This window comes from Sebastes umbrosus, chromosome 16 (assembly GCF_015220745.1).
Source record: "Sebastes umbrosus isolate fSebUmb1 chromosome 16, fSebUmb1.pri, whole genome shotgun sequence".
Classification (NCBI taxonomy): Eukaryota; Metazoa; Chordata; class Actinopteri; order Perciformes; family Sebastidae; genus Sebastes; species Sebastes umbrosus.
This window is the reverse complement of record NC_051284.1, coordinates 9,778,374-9,801,159: the sequence shown is the minus strand read 5'-3', so window position 1 is coordinate 9,801,159 and position 22,786 is coordinate 9,778,374. Positions and strand designations below refer to the sequence as shown.

The 22,786-nt window shown below is 40.5% G+C and overlaps 1 protein-coding gene across 2 annotated transcripts in view; it reads left to right on the top strand.

Annotated features, from left to right (window-relative positions):
* The window catches only part of syt14a (synaptotagmin XIVa), a 35,922-nt gene extending 13,363 nt beyond the window's left edge, over positions 1-22,559 (top strand). The window contains exons 2-8 of one of the 2 annotated variants that reach the window (XM_037747254.1): positions 364-516; positions 4,032-4,259; positions 13,239-13,510; positions 13,589-14,038; positions 14,283-14,472; positions 15,836-15,892; positions 20,875-22,559. In XM_037747254.1, coding sequence (XP_037603182.1) covers positions 417-516; positions 4,032-4,259; positions 13,239-13,510; positions 13,589-14,038; positions 14,283-14,472; positions 15,836-15,892; positions 20,875-21,188 — 1,611 coding nt within the window. In that variant the 5' untranslated portion in view covers positions 364-416 and the 3' untranslated portion in view covers positions 21,189-22,559. The remainder of the gene's footprint in view (positions 1-363; positions 517-4,031; positions 4,260-13,238; positions 13,511-13,588; positions 14,039-14,282; positions 14,473-15,835; positions 15,893-20,874) is intronic. The other variant, XM_037747255.1, reaches the window with a different exon arrangement.
* The last annotated feature ends 227 nt before the right edge of the window (positions 22,560-22,786 follow it).

Sequence of the window (22,786 nt, the reverse complement as noted above, 5' to 3'; positions counted from 1 at the left end):
GTGTTCAGGGATGCATAAAGCTGTGGGAATGTGAGAACAATATGAAGTAATGAAGGTTGGGGTAGTAGTACCGGCAGGAACTTAAATATGATGGTTTGCTTTATGGCCAAAATAAGCCGTCTTGGTTACCATAATTAATATCATAAAAAATACCATAAAAGCAGTATTCCTGCTGCCAATTGTCATGTTTGCTTACTTTTCTAACTTTTATCGTACAAATTCAAAAGAGCAGTGCAACATTTTGGGAAATGCGCTTGGCCATTGTCTCATTTGTTCACCAAAATTATAGCAACATTTTTTGACAGTATAGTGTTCTGATATTTATAGCAGCAGCAGCTTTAACTTGAATCTCTGTTGTCTCAGTCTCTCCGGAGGTGCTGGGGTTTCTGACGGCCATCGGACTCTTCATCATCCTCATGACCCTCCTGTTCTGGTACGTCAACAACAAGTTGTCACTAGAGAACCCAGGGAGCCTTCAGTGCCTTGATGACTTCAGGAAAAAAAGTGAGAACCAAGGTGAGTCTGCATTTACATTATCCGTGCTGATGGGCACTTATTGTGCTTTTGTGCTTCAAGGTTTCAAGGCACATTTCGACATGTCATATAAATCATATGTTTTTTTAATTGTTCCCCAAATGCCCTGGGGCAAATTAAATTTTGTATGCTTCTAGTACAGTTTGGAGTGCTTCCAACCAATAATACAGGACCCAATTGTGAGCTATGTGTCCATGATGTACCCCACTTTACACTGTTTTGGGTAAGTTTAGGCCTCTTGCAATTTCCAAAGAAAAATGCCTGACATCTTGGACACATAACATTTTGAGATCATGTCTGTTTCAGATTATGTTTCCAATTCATCTGACAGCTGAGGACAGGACTGCCATCATATACTATATCCACAATTAACCACAAGTAGATGCACTTAATTTCTGTAATATATCAAATACATTTAAAGGATACATAAATTAAAATTTTAAATTTTAAAAAACACAGTTTAAGGCACAGATTAATAACGTCACCATGGCCCTATGTGACCCTGGGCTCCATCCAGGCCCTAGAAAAGCCAGACTGGGGTCATTTGTGTCGTCCAGCCGCTCCATAAAATGATGGACCCATGCCACCGACCGCAGCACGAGAGGCCTGACCTCTGCATGGGGCCACTTTCCACTGGCACTGGCCTTTCTCAACCCATGAGGGGATTAATGCCGCTGACAGATGTAGGCCTGTTTACTTGTCAGCCATCCACAGGGCTTCAGAAGTTTAAAAGGTTGGTGGCCCCAGGGAGCCCGCACAGGGAGTTGGCTCCACCCTGAGAAGCCACCTGGTAAACATTCAGTTAAAAACAGAGGGAGGCAGTAGAAAGTGGTGAGGCGACTGTTCTTGGTGTCTTTTCCAGTTTATCTTTTTGCACGATGACTGTTTTAATGGAAACATGGGACGATTGTGTTTATTTTTCATAAATTGCGTTAAAGCAATCTTCTGAAGGAATATGTCTCTACTGTCCTTTCTGTGCCGAAACTGGTATTTTTTAGACTAAAGTTTTTTTTTAATAGATGCAAAATCTTTTATTCTTTATGCTCTGAAACTAAACACACTTTGCAAATACAGTTATCTTGGAGAGATTGTTCAGTCTGTTACAGCGCAGCTCTGGCTGGAGTCATTTTAAAGCTCTGCTGCCCCCTGCTGGAACAAATGTGAAACTACATCTGGTGTTTCAGCGGTTGGACGATGTGTAAGCAATGGTGTTGTTGGTGTTGGTGTTTTTCATTGTTTCATTTCCCCGTCATGTAGGCCAAACATTAGAAAAACCTCCACTTTATGTAACTATAGCCTCAAAAATCACCACAGAGACAGTGAATATTTAAGTTTCACAAAGACATAATTTTTCCATCGGACTGCATTTTATTTATCTAACAAACTTGTATTCCACAATTCATTAACAATATATTACTTATCTTTCTATAAATATATTTCTGTTGCGTAACAAGGCACTTTGTTGCATAATGTGTCTAATCATGGACAGAAATTCATGGCAACATTGGTGTCAAAAAAAGAGTCTTATGAGAATCTGTAACAAGTCGGCCTGCTTCTCCACGACGTTGAATTATTCCCTTTGAGCTCGTCATTTTGATTAATGTGGCTGTTGTGTGCAAATGTCTGTGACTCATGCCATGAAGAAGAGTAGATGGGGTTGAATGCTTTGGTGGCGTTGCTTCACCATCTTGCATGATCAGTGTTGGGTTTGTGTGACCATAAAGTCGTCTGTTGTCACAAGTCAGAGCGATGAATCACCTTCTCTGTGAGCCCTGGAATAAAAACACACTGCCATATCTAATTCTTGTAGACATTGTGACATCAACAGAGTGGTTTGGTTCATTCTAACATGTTTTTATATAGGATTTGTGTGGAAAAGGATACATTGTATTTAGGGCTGTCAAAGTTAACGCGATATTAAGGCTTTAATGCAATTTTTTTTTAATGCATTAACGCAACTTGTGATTTTTAGGTTGTAGCAGGCTCAGTTTTAAAGCTACAGTGATACTGGCACCATATAAAAAACCTAAGGAATCCATGTCATGCTAACTTGTCGCCAAGAAGGCTAAATAATGCTCCAAACTTGCGCTAAATTTTGGCGAGAAAAAACTGGCATGGCCAATTTCAAAGGGGTCCCTTGACCTCTGACCTCAAGATATGTGAATGGAAATGGGTTCTATGGGTACCCACAAGTCTCCCCTTTACAGACATGCCCACTTTATGATAATCACATGCAGTTTGGGGCAAGTCATAGTCAAGTCAGCACACTGACACACTGACAGCTGTTGTTGCCTGTTGGGCTGCAGTTTGCCATGTTATGATTTGAGCATATTTTTTATGCTAAATGCAGTACCTGTGAGGGTGTCTGGACAATATTTGTCATTGTTTTGTGTTGTTGATTGATTTCCAATAATAGATATATACATATATTTGCATATAGCAAGCATATTTGCTCACTCCCATGTTGATAAGAGTATTAAATACTTGACAAATCTCCCTTTAAGGTACATTTTGAACAGATAAATGATTAACTATGGACAATCATCATCATCATCCTTTAAGAATGAATGACATTGTGACACCCAGAACCATAAAACAAAATGAATCATGACCTCTTGTAATTTTCTCACTGAATGTACAAAACACTGGAAGGATCATTTAGATCATTTGACGCAGGAGAGATGAAATAAAATACAGAACATAGCATCGCAGGGTGAGCGTGCAGATGTCTCTTTAAATGCAGCACCGTAACAAAGCTGTGACTGAATGATCTGCAGCTCTCTGTTCAGAATGATCCAATCAGCAACAGCTGCCACAACCAAACACTACGCTGCAATGAATGGATGAATGGATTTCATACATTTGTACTGAAAAACAATAAGTAAATGTCATTTCTTTCTATCAAATTTCACAGATGTCACTAGCAGTTTAATATATAGTATAATGCAATTAAGAAAACATGTAAAATACAATCTATTGCAGCTCACTTATTGGTGCAGGACTGGTTGGTACATTTTGAACAGATAAAAAATGTGCGATTATTTGTGATTAAATGTTTTAATCGATTGACAGCCCTGATTTAAAAATAATGGTTTAAACCTTTAGGAAAGGCAAGTTTATTTGTCTGGCACCTCAATACAGAGAGGCGATTTAAAAAGCTTTGCATAAGATGAAGAAATGATTAAAACACAATAAAAAACAACAATAAAAAGGAAAATAAAGTAAAACAAAATTAAATTAAATAAGAAAAAATTCAAAATATAAAAGGCGATGATACATTTCTGGACATTGGAATTGTACCTGGGAAAAATATAGATATATTTGCCTTTTTATTTAATGTTTATTTGATCAGGCAGTCTCATTGAGATTAAGAACTCATCTTTTAACAAAGCAGTGAAGTACAGGCTTGAGGCCAGTAGAGGCTGCCAGTCTACCTGATCTTGCACATCTCAGGCTGCCCCACAGTAACCAGGCCATCTCTCTTTACCCCCAAACAGACAAGGCCTACGCTGATGCCGACCCGCAGGCCTCATCGTCGGACAGCGAGGATGAACTGATGGGTCAGTATCAGGAAGCGGTCAGCCGCTCCCAAGGCCTGCGGGGAGGAGCCAAGGCGGCCGCTACTACCAAACACGCAGGAGGTTTCAGCTGGGAGAGCCGTCAGAAGTACAGCCCTCTGACTGCTGATTATGACGGCTACAGCAGCGAAGCCTCGGCTGAGGACGGTAGGTCAAAACTAGTATTCTTCCCTGCTGCTACTCATATATAGAGACAGTGCAGTTGTAAGGCTATTGCTCTTCATAATCACTTTGATATGATGCCTCAACAAGGGGAAGTTGCACTCATTTTATAGATTAATACAGCTATTTCCCCCTTATCACTGCAGTAAGCTTGAGCCAAATTCACAGACTCTTCTGCACCTCCGACCCAACAAACACAAATGCGCCACACACACACAACGTACACACGCCGACACACACTGTCAGTTAATCCAGAGAGGTGATCAAAGCAAAGCTCCCGTTCAGCACACTCTCCGTGGGAGGGTTGTGAAACAGTCAACTGTCTGCATAATCTACACAGCCGCAGCCTCGCACTTTTCCTTTCTTTTTTCTTTTTTTCATGCATCTCTGTTTCCCATCTGCCCGACTCACCATCACAAGGCGTTTACCGTGGCGGATGAAGGGCAGGTTTTTCTTTTATCTCAACATAGACCAAGTCACAGGAGAACACCGGCACTGACCTATTTGGATCAGTCTGATATTTGACATACACACTCCATTTGCACCATGAACGTCGAATCAATCATTTAGGGCGTGTAACACACTTGACATCATGCTGCAATCATTATGTTCAGGCGGAATGGTGCTATAATATGAACCAGAGGCTGAGAAGAAAATCTTTGTGATGCAAGCATTTAAAGGAATAGTTCAACATTTTTGGGATTATTCATGACGGTTGTCGAGAGTTAGATAAGACGGTCGATACGACTGTCTTATGTTTAAGTACGATGCTACAGCTTAGCATTAACAGCCAGCCTGGCTCTGTCCAGAGTACCAGCACCTATAAAGTTCAACGCTTTAGAAGTGCGGGCTAACTGTTTCCAGTCTTTATGCTAAGCTAAGATAACTAGCTGTAGCTTTACATTTACCGGACATACTGCACATGTACATGAGAGTGGTATATCAATCTTATCGTCTTAAGGCTGGCCCACACTAATAGAATTTGAAAATGTGTGGGACCCCACACATAATGACATTTTATGTTAAATCTAACAGTTTTGTTCCTATAGTGTGTGGTGAGCAACAATTTGACCAAAACAGCACACCACACACTAACAGATTCCATTCATGGACAACAAGAGTATCGACTAAAAATACGTCAATCTCACAAAATGTCTCGCGATCAAACGTGACTTTAGTGTAAACAAACATGGTGGATGATGGTCAGGAAGAATTAGTGATCTCAGTTTCTTCACTACTCTGTACTGAAAATTCAGGGTTGGATGGATGAAGTCATGGAGACATGATAAAGAGTCATGTTGTTGTTGCCACAAATTAACAAATTGCTCCTCCACTTCTGAGGTCCATCATACTATTACTTGCTTTGTGCATGAGCTTTTGCATTAGCTCATGTATTAGCCACGGCCACCAAGACGGCGGTGGTTGTTCTTCCGTCAGCTTGGTTCCCAATTGGCTATCGTTCTTTACCACGTGACTGCGTCATCGGCTGTCCTCGGGGTTCCCCACACACAACAGGATATCCGATAGTAAATAATGAACATGTTTAATATTTACGATTTGAAATCGGTGCGGCCAGAATGGACTTCCGTGACGATCGGGGGATTTAAAAAAAACTCTTAACATACCTCACACCACAGGAATATCTGGAAAGATAATCTTTAGAACCATCAAAAAATTGGGGCTTTGCTGACGATTGTCGGGAGGAGGGATCGGGCCCAAAATCGGCATAACTTTCATTAAGTGCATGAGTAAGTGTGAGCTCCAAGATGTATTATTTCTTGGAAGGAAGGAAATCAGCACGAAGGGCTCAAACTTAGAACAAAATAAGGATTGTGAGTCAATAAAAATAGTGACAAGAACTGTACATGTAAACCTGGATGTTGTGGATTTTTATGTAACATACACCTGATCCTTTTTTTAAGTAGAGGTGGTGATATCCTGCAGAACTGTATCAGACTATAACATTGTATTTTTGTTTGTACAAAGATGCAAATCTGACATGACGCTTGCGTTCGACATCCTCCGACAAGAAATCAGCCGTGTTAATGTCTGACAGTGTTTTTCAAAGACAAAAACAATCTAATCTTTGGCAGGGTCCTCAATCTGTGAATCATGTCTGAACCAGCTTTGTGTTATATAAGACAGTGGGATCCAAGGCAAGCCAAGTGTCTGGCACAAGCTATTTAAAGCAATCTTTGAATGTGTAGCTGAGGGATAAATAGCGCATGACATGCTTCTGACTCCATTAGTAAAAAAGCAACGCTCTGAACAAGGTTGGCGTTACGCAAGTGCTGCAAAAAGCTGTACGTCTCCTCATCACCACTAGATGGTCCCTGTCATCCTCAGATATGTGGTACCAGAAGGGCTGTGAAGTGATATAACATATTCGGATTTTCAGGTCATTTTGGTCGCATATACATTCCTGAAGATGATTTTTGCTTTTGTAATAATAAGATCCAAACTGGAACACAATAGCCTAATTTAATTTCTGTCTCACAGCCACAGTGGTTCTTCATTTTCTGGCTTGAGGCTAATCAGTGATTCTTGTCAAGTGGCTCTCCGACAAGAGTGAGAACAGAACGCATTACTGATTAGCTGTTGTCCACTTGCAGGGCAAATTCAGAGCAAAATTTAAATCATTCTCCATTAGTTTTGTGCACGATGTCTGTAAATTATTCATAATATTCTGTTCAGTTTATCCAAATTAACAGTCAGTCAAATAAAGCTTTAAACAGCAATGTAGTTAAATTAGACCACTATTTAGAACAGGGGTTCCCAACCTTCTTTATTTTGGAACCTTTAAAACGAAACATGTTCAGATTATTTACTCAATTATTTGATTCATTGTTTTGTCTGTAAATGTGTGAATATAGTTAAAATGTGCATTATGAAGAATTGCTTGTTTTAATCGACTAAAGGCCTTTTTTTCTCGTGTGATTAATTTGCACATCAATGTATTTTTTTTTAAGTGTTATTTTTGTACTTCGACACAGAACACGAATATTATGCGACGAAAAAGCGACATTCTTCTGAGCTTTCGCACCGCAAATAAAGGGATCAGCCAATAAAGTTGTGCGGAATTAACGGGTTAAGTTGTGTTTATATTTATGAAACACGGAGGCTCCCTAGTCCGAACCAGGTCGGCAAACTTTATTACTCCTTTCAACCTTGACAAAGGCAGCGCAGACCAGATCCACTTCCGTTCTTACCTTTAACAATAAAATCCCTATACATACATATAATATTCATAGTCGGGCATTTCGTATTTTCATGTCCTTTATTCGTGCGGTCCAAGATATTCAATTTACTATCATACTGTATATGACATTCTCATATTTGAGAAGCTGAAACTAGTGAATATTCAGCTTGAATGCTCTGCCTGAAAAAAAAGAATGAAATGACAAATTATTCATCAAAATGTATTTAATTCTGTGGATCGACTAATCGATTAATCGAGGAATCATTTCAGCTATACTTCCAACCCCATGACTGATTTGTTCCTTTCTTTTATTAGAATGATGTTTAGAGTCCCAAAGAAATACAATTAATAAGTAATTCAATAAGAACAAAAAGCAAAGACTATAGAGGGTTAGTCTGAAATCATAAGCATAAACCTGCTTTCTTCTTCTGTTAATCATCTTGAGACCCCTCAAATGTATCTTGCAACCCATCGCGGGGTCCCAATCCCTAGATTGGGAACCACTGGCTTAGACGATTCACTATGTGTTTTGGTGTCATGTTTGTAAGGAAATTTGCTGTATTATTACATTCTTAATTTAAGGGGAACGGGTCTTTTTGAGAAAATCTGTGGTGATCTGACTTGATAGGATTACTGTTCTACTGTTCCTTTAATGTATGTCAAAGTAACAGGTCACACTAGATTCAAGACATTTTGTTTTTTTGGTGAAAGTCATCACTGACTTGTTTTCTGTAGCAGTAACATTATGTAGCCAGTGTTCCTTGTTAGAGAGAGAGAGGCAGGGATTTGAGTCATGTGTGCCCGACAGCAATAATTTGAAATTTTCTTGGTTTATTTATACAACAACATTTTAGCTATGAAAGATCTAGTGTTTGTTTTTGTGTGCGTCAAATTTTGCCTTAAAGGTTTGAAGGATTATATAGAATATTCAACGTTGGAAGGAGATTATTTCTTTCTGTAAAGTAAAACGAGGGCACTGAGAGAAATTGGAGGGAAATTCAGATGCGTTTGCAGTTTCTCTAAACTTGTTTGGATCATCAGATTATTGTCATCCGTTTACTTGTAATAAACACACTAATCTGATCCGTAGCCTGGAGAGGAAGTGGAGCGAGAACTCTGTCCGTCCAGGGCTGCACTTTACTAGAGGTTCGTTATTTTCCTCCCCGAGGTAAGGCTTTGATGGCTGCGGTTCTCTCTCCCACCGAGCCATCACTGATCAGCAATGACCACGCAGTGACCTCACACCAGTCCTGACATCAGGTCCCTCCAGGATAGACAAATATTATTAGAAACGTACACATAGGTAGTTTCAATGACGTAGCTGAGAGAGTCCACTTCATTTCAAACAACCTGTCGTTTAAGTTCTGAGGCGCTTGTGTTATTTTCTCTCGACTCCCACTGCTGCGTGTGTTTGTCTGCGAGTATGAAGAGCTTTACCCTCAGGACATATGTATTATACATGAGGAGGATTGTGCAGAGGCTGCAGAATCAGGCGAGGCGGGTACCCCCGGTGGCACCGCACAGCCTCCCAAAATAGGATGTAAGCAGTGAGAAAGAAAGGAGGTTTGTCTGGACCAACTTCCGTTCTCTTCTCTGAGGTGAGCGTGCTGTCATGACCGCTCGATGAGGACACAATACTTTTTTTCATGAATTATTTCAGTGTCAGCGAAATGATTCGAACAGACTAATTCATAAAAAAGTGCGCTTGGCTTCATTTTAAAACTTGTTTTCATTATGATGAGTTGTTAACTTTGTCTAATATGCTACTTTAGATGAGAAATGCTAGAAAACTTGGCTTTCTGGGTGGAAGGATTTCCAATACTTCCACTTCACCGGCTAACAATCGGTCCAGTAACACTGTAGATCTCAATACTTTTTGTTCATGGAGAAAATACAGGTAAATATGACCTAACATGTAAGTGAGCATTGTGAACAAGTCTCAGAGGAATAGTTCGACATATTCAGAAATACATTTATTTGCTTTCTTGATGAGAGAAGGTTGATACCACTGTCATTTCACTTTCACAAACGAGCTACAGAATCAGGAAGAATGACCACGCGGCCATCTTGCTGAGGTCAACGTATGTAAACAAACTACGAAGCATGCCCCGAGTGACGCAAGAGGTCAGGAAATGCATGACAGACCAAACCATTTTTTGGGAAAAGGTAGGGGAGGGAAAGTAACATTGTTTTCGACCACTATGTCAAGGAAATAAATAATAAAAATAACAAGCTTTTATGTGATTCACAAATACTATATAAGGTTTCTGCAATTATGAATTTATGAGAAATTATTCCAGCAGATTATTTAAAGGTTAGAGGGCCCTCCCTTGACCCAGGGCCCGATACAGCTGACCCGGTGTTCTCCCCGTGTAACATATGACATGTTAATTAGTGAGTTTAAGAGGTGCTGGTAGGTGGATGTTTTTACTGTAGGACAGAGCCAGACTAGCTGTTTTCCCCCTGACTCCAGTCTTGGTGCTAAGCTAACAGTCTCCTTCATGTTCTATTCCTTTAAGAGGACACATTTAGGAACATTTGGTGCCCTTTACGAGAACTCACAGTGGTATGGTATATGGGGTCATTTGCAGGAGAGGAAAATAACGTATTTTGAATTTTGACGGTGCAGCACATTACTGCTCACTAGGAGTATTAGTGACAGTATTTCTTTCAAAAGTCAACTAACAAGTACTGTCTGATTAGCCAATCAGGCGATGGAATGCAGGCATCCAGCTTGCCAGAGGAAATGGTAGCATTTCCTGAAACATGTACAAATAAAAAATTGAGAAAGTTTTCAGTAGTTATTTAACAGCCAGATTTAGTTCCACCAGTCGATGTTCAACACATCACTCCCTCAAACATTCCCCATATTCCTGATACCAGTCTTTATGCTAAACTAAGCTAATTGTATCCTGACTCAAGCTCCATATTTAACACACGGACATGAGATTGATATCATTTATTTATTTATCAATTATTGATAATGTCATGAGATGATTTCGCACCATGAATAAAGGCATCAACCAATCACAAACCACGACGGCAAACTTTTTTTTCTTTCAAGGATCCGATCCGCTCCTTCCATTCTTACCTTTCACAATAAAAGCCCTAGACATATAATAGTCGCAGGCGAGTATTTCACATATTCGTGCCGCTTATTCGTCACACCCCAACCCTCCCCCCCCCCGGTGTGTAAAGGCCTTTACTCTCTGACAGAAAGCGAACACATTTTCCCAAGGTTGAGGTTAAGAAATGAAGCCAGTTGATGAACAGAGGAGCCACATAGCTCAGATCATTTCCAAATAAGTGTGTTTGTGTTTTCCCGGCGCTCAGAGGCACGCACAAAGAGGCATATCTAACAAAACACCTTGTAAATCCATTTACACAATGTGTATTTACTGTGTAGCCATGTACAGATCTATAAAAACATACTATAATATATATATATCATAGCTTACTATTTGTTTGAATTTACCTCAGTCATACATTGCTGTGTTTAAATCAGGGTGAATTGTGTTACAAACATTCATAAAACAGTAGCATCCTACATAAACTGATGCGGGCCTTTTGCCCAAAGCAGTTGAAGCCTTTACTGCTTGCATTATTGATAGCTACTGATTGATAGTCGTAATGTTTAACTGTTGCTTTGTGAAATCTCGACATACTGTCTTGTAAAACTAGAAGGTGCAAGATGGATGAGGGGCCACTAAAGGAGGGGGGTCCTTGTCGCCATGGAAAGGACAACGAAGTGCCGCTCCGCTCATTTGTCACCTAAGATATTTATACCTGAGTTTCACAGTCGAGATTCACAAAAGCACAAACTGTTTCTCCCACGTACAGAGGTACAAGACGGCAAAACAAGGCGACTGCCAGTACAGAGGGGGATGAAACTCTGTGAAGGAAGGGCGGGTTAGACGAGAGGGGGGAATGGTAACCATCCCAATTAGCGGGCTGGAGAAAAGAGTAGTGCTTTTACACAGCAGCTTCCATCAAATCAACCGCCCCCGGCTCAGCGGGAAAAAAGCTGCTCAAAATGGATTTGCTCCTTTTATCAAGCCCTCCATGACACTTAGTTAAGACTTCTTTGCCTCCATCCTGCCACTGTTATGTGCCACTTTGAGGTGGTGTCTCACACTGACATTATTAAGAGTGAAAGTTTCTAGAACTTGGGAGAAAGCTGGAACAATGAGTTGGAGAAGGTTACGTCATCACAGTGTTGGCTTTTTCCAAAAGTTATGGAGACAGAAAAAGAAAAAGGTTTTTTTTTTTTCCCCCAAGTTATATTCTTCTTCATCTTTTGTTTTCTTTCTTTCAGTTTTTTTTTTTTTTTTGTTTTGCAAGAGACCGGGGTTTAAAGAACTCTTCGCCAGTGTCCCTATGGGAGTATTAGCATCGGCTGCTCAATTTTTGTGAATCCAAATTGGACAAGGGAGGCAGATTTGAGAATGCAGCTGACAACACTATTCAGCGTTCTTTTATAAGTGCCACAGAGACTCTCGGTATAGCCTCATTCTCCTGCCTTCCAGGCAAACTGAATCATTTAGAAAGGTGAGAGGCATGAAATCTGTGGCAGATTAAGAAGTATTCAGTTCAGTCCTTTAATGGTGCATATCTGATGTTTTATTTAGGTTGTGCATTCAAAAGATTCCTCTCAGAGAGTGCATTATGCTCACAAGGACGGGCAGAATGAGCTCTCATTTGTCAGAGGGAAAATGAAATATATGATAAATTGCCGACAGTCATTGTATGACTCAATGCTAAAGAATTACATGAACGACGCACATTATACCAGAAAATAAGAATCTGAATTATACCTAAGCATCGAGGTGCGGCTGCACATCAAACATTTACTCTAACCTCAGTAAATAAAATATCAAATAAAATGCAGAAGTACATAAGCGTTAAGACTGTGTAAGCCTTTAGTAATGAGTCCTTCACTGTCAGTATATTCAGCCTTTGCTGTGTTGTACTCTAGTGTTAATTCTGTAAACTCATTACAACACGAGTCCACACACTCTCTCTCCATCTTGTCTCCTGTTATCTGGCATTGTTGTTATAAATGGATTAAAATATTTGAAAGGGCGATTCGGTCTGCTTCTAAATTAAACCAATACTTATCAGCATATGTTGTTAAATACTGTTCTTCCCGACATCCCCAATCCAAAGATGGGGAGGCTGCTTTTAGCTGCAATGCTGCACTAGGGGTGTGTATTGGCAAGAATCTGGCGATACAATATGTATCATGACACAGGGCTAACGATTCAGTAGCGATATATTGCGATACTGTAAGCATGGTGATATTTTTTTAATTTAATTTTAGGAAAACTGTCATAGTATAAAGAACACACCGGAAATACACCATTTCAGAATAGGCAAAAATAAGACATTTATACTACATGCAAAAACATGCATGGTTTTTGCCCCAAACTGCATGTGATTATCATAAAGTGGGCATGTCTGGGTGTAGAAGAAGAAAAGTCATAGTCAGTAGGCTTCATTCTCTGGGGACTAAGAATGTCTGTATCAAATTTCATGGCAATCCCTCCAATGAGAAATTTGACCCTGGACCCAAGTAGTTAACCTATCCAACCGACCAACATTGCCATTGCTAGAGTACTGCTGCTGGTTTGGCTAAAAAGAGCCATGGTTGACTTTATCCACATCGTTCAAATGCAAATCCTAGATCATACTGTATGATAATCATCATTATGATGATAATAATCTGTACATTATTGTGATCTCTCTCCTGACTTCCTCTCAACCAGCCAACTGCATCCAGAGGATGAGACGAACGCCGCCGCTGGACGAGCTTCAGCCGCCTCCCTATCAGGATGAGAACGGCTCTCCGAGGATGTCCTGCACGCTGTCCGACCTGGGAGACGCCAAGTGTGATCTGTCCTACACCAGCGGCAGTCCCCACCTGTCCTTTGGGAAATGCCCCAGCGAGTGCAGCGACGGCCACGAGACCGAGAGTTACCTCAACAAGGGCTACGAGGAGGATGTACCCAGTGACAGTACAGCTGTCCTCAGCCCAGAGGTAAAATACCAGATATGACTAGAGATGTGCATGTTGAGGTTTTATATTGCACATTGAACATCTCACTGGTTTCTTTAGGACATGTCAGCCCGTGGATCAGCATCTCGGCTCCCTAAAGGTTACGAACCAGATCCGGTCGCAAAATATGGCACTCTGGACGTGGTGTATGACTACGACTCAGAGGACCAGCAGCTGGCGGTCACCATCATGGCAGTGTCGGATCTTCCCGCCCTAAAACGCACTGGCAACATCTCCTGGCAGGTCCACCTGGTGCTGCTGCCCACCAAGAAGCAGAGAGCCAAGACAGGAATCCAGAGAGGTCCGTGCCCAATCTTCACCGAGACCTTCCGCTTTAGCCACGTGGAGTCGGAGATGATCAGCAATTACGCCATCCGGTTCCGCCTGTACAGCATGCGGCGGATGAAGAAGGAGAAGGTGCTCGGGGAAAAGGTGCTCTACCTCACCAAGCTCAACCTTCAGGGCAAAATGTCGGTGCCGGTCACATTAGACCCGTGCTGTGCCCTTCCGGTAAGAACGATCAAAGCAGGTGTTGGCTTTCAAGCGCTCTCTAAACACCTCGCTAATTGCTGAACCAGCTGTCAGCCTTAGACGAAGCTAAGTAGTGTCATTAGAATTATAATGCATTTGTACACTGGGTTTTGCTGGTGATAGTGTTAGGAACTAAAGTAGTATTAGGAACTAATACACATTCTTGATATTGAACTAGATACAGTATATACCAATTTTTCTGAATGTGTGCAAACATTTCCAGGGTGGCGAATCCCAGGTCAGCCTCTCCGACATGACATGCAGTGAAAGCGCCTCATCATTCCAGTCAGTCAGCCAGACATCCACACCGGAGATCCTCGTGGGCCTGGTGTACAACGCCACAACAGGACGTCTCTCTGTGGAGATCATCAAAGGCATCCATTTTAAGAACCTGGCTGCCAACAAGCCACCCAGTAAGTACTCTAAAACGTTTTTATTTGAGTCTTTGCCAAAGAGAGCAGTGAAGAGTGTAAACAATTTGTGACCTATTTCAGATGGGAAAATGACAAGTTGAACCTGTGCATAGGGATGTATGTTTAGGCAGCCTTACATATGTATCATGTGATAACGCCACTCTAATCTGCTTCTACAGCAAATGTCACAAACAATGATACTGCTTTTCTATACCAATCTTCAAAATTTGTAGTTTATAAAGATTGCCAATCCATACAGGCCACCAACTTGTTTTTTTGTTTGTGTGTTAGCCTTTTAAGTATACTAGTATATCGTCAGTATACAACTCATTCATTCCACGTAAATTAGTATAAATATGTCAAAACTGATATGAAAGACCTTTGTTAAATGTATATTAAACTAGAGACCATATTGTGATGGGATCACACCAACCGCAACGCCACATCGAACCAGGGCTGTAAAGTGGCGGGGACCAATGGCCCCTTACCCACTTCTCACGCCCCTACTTCTGACATCCTTGCTCTGACCTCACCCATCTTCAAACTTGGCCTTTATTTTGATCTCAACTACAAACCTGTAAAGTTTTGTGATGCCAAAACGGGCCAGGGTTCTCAAAAGTGGTGTGGGGGGGTCCTTCCGGTGTCCTTATTTGGATCATGGCCATTTTCAAACTCAACCTTCATTTCAATCTCAACTATACACCTGTAAAAGTTTCATGACTGCATCTTACACCATTATGGTAACGCTATTGAGTTGAGAAAATTTGCACATAGACAGACATAAATATAGACCTTTTCAAGCTGACAGGAAGTAAACTTGGACCAAAGCTGTTGCCCTAGCAACAGAATGGTAATGAAAAGGTCTAAAAACACTTGGCAAAGTACTCAAAACTGCTCCTATGGTAGCTCCCACTACATTAGGTGTCTCCAGGACCACATTTTGCCATGATGACACACACACAGACTCACAAAGTGAAAACAATACTAGCGTAGCTGTCGCAGTGCGGCTGGTAATAAATGTTATTTGCTTTAATTTGTCCAACTAAGACTGAGCCAGAGAGAAACTAGGCACAGCTTCTCCAAATGAGAGATAATCTGATCTATCTCCGCTGTACTGCCTGCTTTTCAGTTTTCCTCTGGTTTGATCCCTGGTTTCCTCATTTACTGGTCAGTTTCCAGGGGTCTGAGCAGCATGTTCAAACAAAAACTGTTGAACTTTGTGCAATGTTGTCGGCCTTTTGACCCTGTTTCTCTTTCCTTGCATCTTCTATTATGTCTGCACCTTGAAATTCTCTCACCCTACTGCCTTTTTGACATCTTGGTCCGTTGTTTTCTCTTACTGCTGTCCAACCCTTGTTGTCAGATGGGCTGTTCTGTTGTCTAAAACACTTGATAGGTGGACAGGTTTATATTATCAGAGGTGAGTCTCTGTCCCTGCCTGCAAAGTGAGGTGTGATTACTGTTGAATTGTGGCCCTTTTCATACTATCTTCATGGATGCAGTCGATCAAACACAGAGCATTTTCCATTGGTTAACATTTGTAATTTTACATCCTTTACTTTTCTAACTATTTTATTTGCTTATCCGGGTTCCATGATAATATCTGTAAAACATTTATTTCGCAAAAAAACAGTTGGAAAGATTAATGATTTGTGAGGAAATGAAAGAATGTGACAACCAAGAAATTGAAAAGCACAAGAGCCAAAAAGTGCTAAAAATGTGTGTCAGTCACTTTCTTTTCTAATTTGGATTTGTTTATTTTACATAAAACGAAAGTTTTACTTTTTGGGATATAAGAATATTCACTTACTTGCCGAGAGTTAGATGAGAAGGATCAATACCACTTTGAGAAGTTACAGCCCGCGGTTGGTTACCTTAGCTTAACATAAAGACTGGAGACAGGGAGTAACAAAATCCCTCCGCTCCATCTCCGCTGATTGTCTGGGTGTTACTGCGCCAAGAAATAGTGCAGGACATAAACACAACCTGTCGTTTTTATGCTTCGGTTTTATATAGATTTAAAAAAATTAGGGCTGCCCCTTCTTAGTTGATTATGAAATTAGTTGAAATGATCCAAGTTAGGTGCCATACATTTAAAACTAATCGGCCATTGTGGCCTTATGGTACGTGTCCACAGCCTCCGTGCTTTCCACGTTTCCCATTCGTTGTCTATGTAAGCAGCCCTGCAAACGGAGCATCACCACGCCCGCTCCACATTTGCATAAAGTTGCGTGCTAGTCTACTTTATATAAATCTCGGGCGTTCGACGTTGTCAATCCAAAATAAAGACAGATTCAGCAGCTGCATGGCTTATTTCTCGCCTCAAATGTTCTCAGAAACACATTTTGGTGAACTATTTTTGTGAAATAAGAGAAGAAAGTTTCCAAATGAGCCTCCATACTGTTTCCGGTTTGAAAACTGGGAGCAGCAGCCAACGGAGGGAAAGCGTTCGTCCAATCAGGAGCCTAGTGCCTTGTTTCTAGTGACAGCCCACCAAGCGTCCAATGCTGGGAAGCGGCACGTCCCCCCGGGATAAAAAAAAGTCCCTGTGGACATGTACCATCAGTCAACTAAGATTTCTTTAGTCGATTGTTTTTTAATGCGTTTTTTAATGAAAGTTATGAGCACATCTCTGGTAAACACTAGATTTAAATTGGTACTTTTTTGTGATTCTTTGTAGAGAAACTCAGTTTTAAAGATCTGTCAATTAAATCAACTATTCTATTAGTCGAAAAAATCGTACGAGTGTTAGTCAACTGAGAATTTTTGGTCGAGGACAGCCCTAAAACAAATGAGAGATAACATATTAATTTGTCAATTTTCATTGCAACTCCTTCACACACACACTTTATAATTGAAACACTTATCCATGAAGATGGCTGCTTGCTGTAAACCTCGTTCCCTTCATTTTTCAATGTGTATGTCTTGTGACTCATCGAGCCCAGCAACCACTCTCCACTACCTGTGTCGTGTCTTGTGTGCGTGCCAGTGATGCCTGCAAGTCTTTCATGTTTTCACTCAGAAGTAACACTTCATGCTAACTCAATCCGGTTTGCTTGGTGGCTGTTGGCCAGCTAGAAGGAAATGCTGTGCGTCATTGATTGCTGCTTTTATTCAAACAGTGCACTTTGGCATGCTCTCGGTGTAATTTTACATTTTTTCAGTTGTGATTACAGCATGTGAAACAGAAACAGGACTTCTGTGACAGAGTAGAGCATAAATATTCATCTAAAAGACACACTGTACTGTCCTCCCATTAATTGCTGTGTTCCTTGTATTTATGAATGTCTGTAACTAATGACTAGCTGCCAGATTTCGATACTGTTTTGTGCCTTCCTGAATAGCATATCCACGTACTGTATATAAATTGCGTTTGGAAAATAGTCACATCTGGTAACATGGGGAAAAAAAAAAATCTTTGTGCAAAATCCTTATGAAGGCCTTGATTGACTTTGTGCGTCTCACAAAGTGGAAAGAGCGCGGTGAAAGATGCAGAGCAATTTCACAGCTCCTTTTCTATAATTTCAAAACAGTACCAAGCCGACAAGTCAAGTTAATCATCAGTCGCAGCCCCTCTCATTCAGCAACAATACCAAAGAGCCATGCATCACCGCTACTGACCACTTAAGACATCCACGGCTCTACAGAGCCCATTCAGCAGCAGTCAAAAAAGAAATCAAGGCTATTTTTTTCACTGTGCTTTTATGTCAAAGAGAGCAACTGAATGTGTGATTCAAGGCGGTGAGCTAGGCGTTGGAAGGCAGCTGGCACTCGACAGCATGAAAGCCTCGGCAATTCATTCCTTACACTCCCTCTTAGACAGGAACATAATACACAGCATTATTATGGAGTACGGTTGTAGACGAGGGGCGAAACACTCTCAAAGACCCATTGTGATTGCCAGTCTTGCCTCGTTTACTTTCCGCTGGATTTGTGGCTTCAGTTTATATCATGATTTCTGCAGGGAAATGAGGAGTGAAAAAGGAAAGTGTGAATGTAGAATCACTTGATAATGCCAGTGTTTTTTTTCCTTTTCTCCTCTTTGCAGCGAAATGAATGAGATTTATTGGGAATGATTTTTTGGGAAGATGCACTGATTTACAATAAAATAGCATAGATAGATAGAAGGGAATCAGCTGGGGGAAAAGATGGGACATGTCACACAGACCAAGATTATCAGTAACATAACTGCTAATGTGAAACGTGTGCAAAGATTATGTTTTCTACTTGATTATAAGGATGTTGAGCTAGGTTTATTGTTTGGTGCCATGTCAGAAAAGTTAATACCATTGTCGCGACGTATTAGAATAAGGCACCAGTCACTTAGTTGCTCCCAACCTGGGATCAGTGGGTGCCAAAGATCACAGGGCGTGTGCCAGGATTTGTCTGCTCTGAGGTTGTCAAAATTAGATTTGCACCTGTATAACTAAAATCATAAAATTTACTGGATAATTTATAAAAAATTCTGTACATAAAACAATTTAAAAAGATATATTTTTTTGCGACTTAGTAGGCCACATTCTATCATGTCTGCACAGTAGTGGATAAAGATCAGGCTAGTATTATACTATTTGTAGAATTAGATTCCAGTGGTGGCTGCAGAGGATTGTTTCCGACTTGTGTGATCCAAAGATTTCCAATAACTTCAGAGCGTGAAGTCCAAAAGTCCAAATGTATTGAAAAAGATAAATGTAATAATTTCCAAAAATTCACAACATGTTTTTATTAGGGCTGTCAATTGATTAAAATATTTAATCATGATTAATGCAAATTAATCACACATTTTTTATCTATTCAAAATGTACCTTAAAGGGAGATTGGTTAACTATTTAATACTCTTCAACATGGGAGTGGGCAAATATGCTTGCTTTATGCAAATGTATGTATATATTTATTATTGGAAATCAATTAACAACACAAAACAATGACAAATATTGTTCAGAAACCCTCACAGGTACTGCATTTACCCATAGAACCCATTTTCATTCACATATCTTGAGGTCAGAGGTCAAGGGACCCTTTTGAAAATGGCCGTGCCAGTTTTTCCTCACCAAAATTCAGCATAAGTTTGGAGCGTTATTTAGCCTCTTCGCGACAAGCTAGTCTGACATGGTTTGTACCAATGGATTCCTTAGGTTTTGTAGTTTCATATGATACCAGTAGCTTCACTCTAGCTTTAAAACTGAGCCCGGTAGGCTACAACCTCCGAAATATCGATTGCGTTAAAATGAATTTGCGCTAACGTGTTATTATCGTGTTAACTTTGACCGCACTAGTTTTTATCTAACAAAATATTCTACTTTAATCAATATTTGTTGCCGTTTAAGCCCTTAAAAAACAACATTTTCACAGCGGTCAAAAAACAGTTTGCTCTCTCGCTCGCTGCACACAAAGGGAGGCAAGCATTTTTTCACACAATTCCCGTTCTAACACTATTATACTAAATTAATTAAGTTGTTACAAAAAAAAGATTATACTATGTAACTACATTCACTTGGCGAATCCGTCAAGATGTCATCACTTTATTAATGTTGACGGAACTGACGAGTTATATTCATTTAAGAAAGTTGATTTAATAAAAAAAAAGACTTAACTCATTTAATACACTGAATCACCTTTTTCAAATTGAAGATTTTGTTTGACATCAGAAAATAAGGCTCAGCTTTTCCTTAGATGCAAGTAGGGGAGGCTTCAAGGAAATTAGGTTGGGGACCACCACTAACTTAGTACATGTTTTTGCACATTCTCATTTGTTTGCATCACGTTTTGGTCAGAGCACGTTTTGGGACACTGCCCGGGGCTCTAAAAGTCTGTGCACGTTATGTCATGACACTGACATTATATCAAAGTCAGGGAAAATAATAGTCGCTGCTGGAGGGCTTTCCTGATGAGGAACATTAATTTGATCTACCTCATCTGTTTTTAGAAGCTGCTCCTCATCCTCTAAGCACAGGCAGACGCATCGCTAACTTTTTCTAGTCCATCTTTATCTTCACCATTATCCCCTACTTCAGGTTAGACATACAGTAGTTGCATAGCAACAAGACAGAAGTAACGCTGCTCGCACCCTTTGAATTCTCACTCTGTTATCAGGAACACTCACAGCTGCATTGTGTGTTTGATCAGGAGAAAAAACGCATCCTATGTGGTCATGATCTTATACATCAACTGCCGTGATGTTATTACAAGAACAAATGCTTTGTGGGGAAAATGGGTCATGCTTCGCTGCAGAGGAAACACAGCTGCAGCAGGTAGTAATGCTTTAACTCAAAGAGAATACACCGGAGGAACATGAGGATTTTGCACAGATGATCCAAGTTAGGTGCCATACATTTAAAAATATATCTAAAGGTTTCCATCATTTCCGCTTTAATTTGTCTACTCCACCTGTTTCTTGCTCAGATACATATGTTAAGCTGACCTTACTGAACTCCATGGGCCATGAGATGTCCAAGTGTAAGACGTCCATCCGTCGAGGTCAGCCCAACCCGACCTACAAAGAGACGTTTGTCTTCCAGGTAGCTCTTTTCCAGCTATCGGACGTCACGCTCATCCTCTCCGTCTACAACAAGCGCAGCATGAAGCGCAAGGAGATGATCGGCTGGATTTCGCTTGGCCTCAACAGCTCCGGAGAGGAGGAGCTCACCCACTGGACTCAGATGAAAGAGTCTAAAGGACAGCAGGTTTGCCGCTGGCACAGTTTGTTGGAGTCCTAACAGTAAGAGGAAGCGAGGACAACTGCGCGGAGCAGTTGTCATCCCAGACGGGCGAGAAATGGGTGTAAGCTCAGCTGGGATAAAGGGATGTGACAGATGTCCAGGCAACCAGGGTCAATGGAGATGAAGAGAAAGACACAGTCCGCACTCTTAACGTGGCACAGCATAAAGCATTGTCATGGCGTTGTTTGTAAAATCACTGACAGCCATTGATTAGTCATACGGCTTGTATCGTGATGTAATTGTTTTTCATGGTTTGCCTTGTAATGGCCTTTAAGTTTCTGTAGATGGCACTCTTTTTTTGTCTGTTGAACTGGTTGAGCTGGGACCGTTAAAAGAAGCAGGTCCTGGATGAAGTTGTTGAGTAAACTATTGTCTGGTAATTTTGTGTATCCACACCTCCAGCTCAAACAACTGACGTCAGGATTATCCTTTAATCTTAACAGAAAGGTTTACAACATGAATCATTTGTTTTTCTGTCTGTATACAAGAAGTTTAAAACATAAATTTAAGAGTTGACCAAGGAAATAGCTTTCAATTTAGAAGTCAGAACATGGACATGCATGGACACTTTTCAAATCAGTAGTAATTATTTTCTGTTTTGTCATGGATTCTGCAGCACCGTTGTTAAAGGCCTTGACAACAAATTTTCTCAGTTTCTTACTATGAAACTCGTACACAAAATATTCCACTGCAGTTATTTCACATGAGAGATTTCTATATTAGTATTCTTGCTCCTTGTTTTTCTCACTGGTTTGAAGTGGACATGGCTTAATTGGAAAAAGGTGATTGTCATGTATTACCATAAAGCAGCCAGAGTTACAGTCGTCAGGCAACATTTGAATGAAAATCCTATGACAGTTATGAGTTTGTTTGCTTACGTTAACAGTACAAACAAACCACACCCACAGTTTTTGATTGGCTAAGTCTAAATAAATATTTACAGAAAATTATTTATTTTTCCAATCTTTAACTGGTGCTTTGTCATTTCTTAATCAATATTTAAGGTAACAGAGATGTCTGTTGTTTAAGCCAGAGGTGTGGCTGCATGAAGCTACCATCACTCGTCATGTATCGATCACGATCAAATCTGTGTTTTGGGCCAGAAACGTAGACTACTTCTTCCGTCCAGGGAAGTCATTAGTGAGACAAGTTTCATGAATTGAACATGGATACAATTTAGGTTAAAGTTAGGGTTGGTAATCTTGAGAAACCAGCTAGATTTTTAAAAATGATCGAACCGAAAAACCCAACCCAATGTTCTGTGCTCTTTTCCAATGAAAGTAGCGAGCAGCAGCACTAGCTCCAAAAGTCCCTAAATCTAGCGAGAAAGTCGCCAAGTAGACATCATTGACAGCCCGTCCCTTCAGGCCTCCCTCCAAAGCCACTCTCCCATAATTATCATTATGTATGTAAACATATCGTAATAGAGTGCTCCAGGGATGACGTATCTTTGTAGGCCAACCAGGAAGTTAGAATCGCCCTGGGTTCCCTCGACAAAAAAGCCAACGGTATTGTTCCTTTGCGTTTTGGATTATTGCAAAAAATAAGCTCTGTGCTAAAAAACAATTTTGTTTATAATACTTACATGTTTTGTT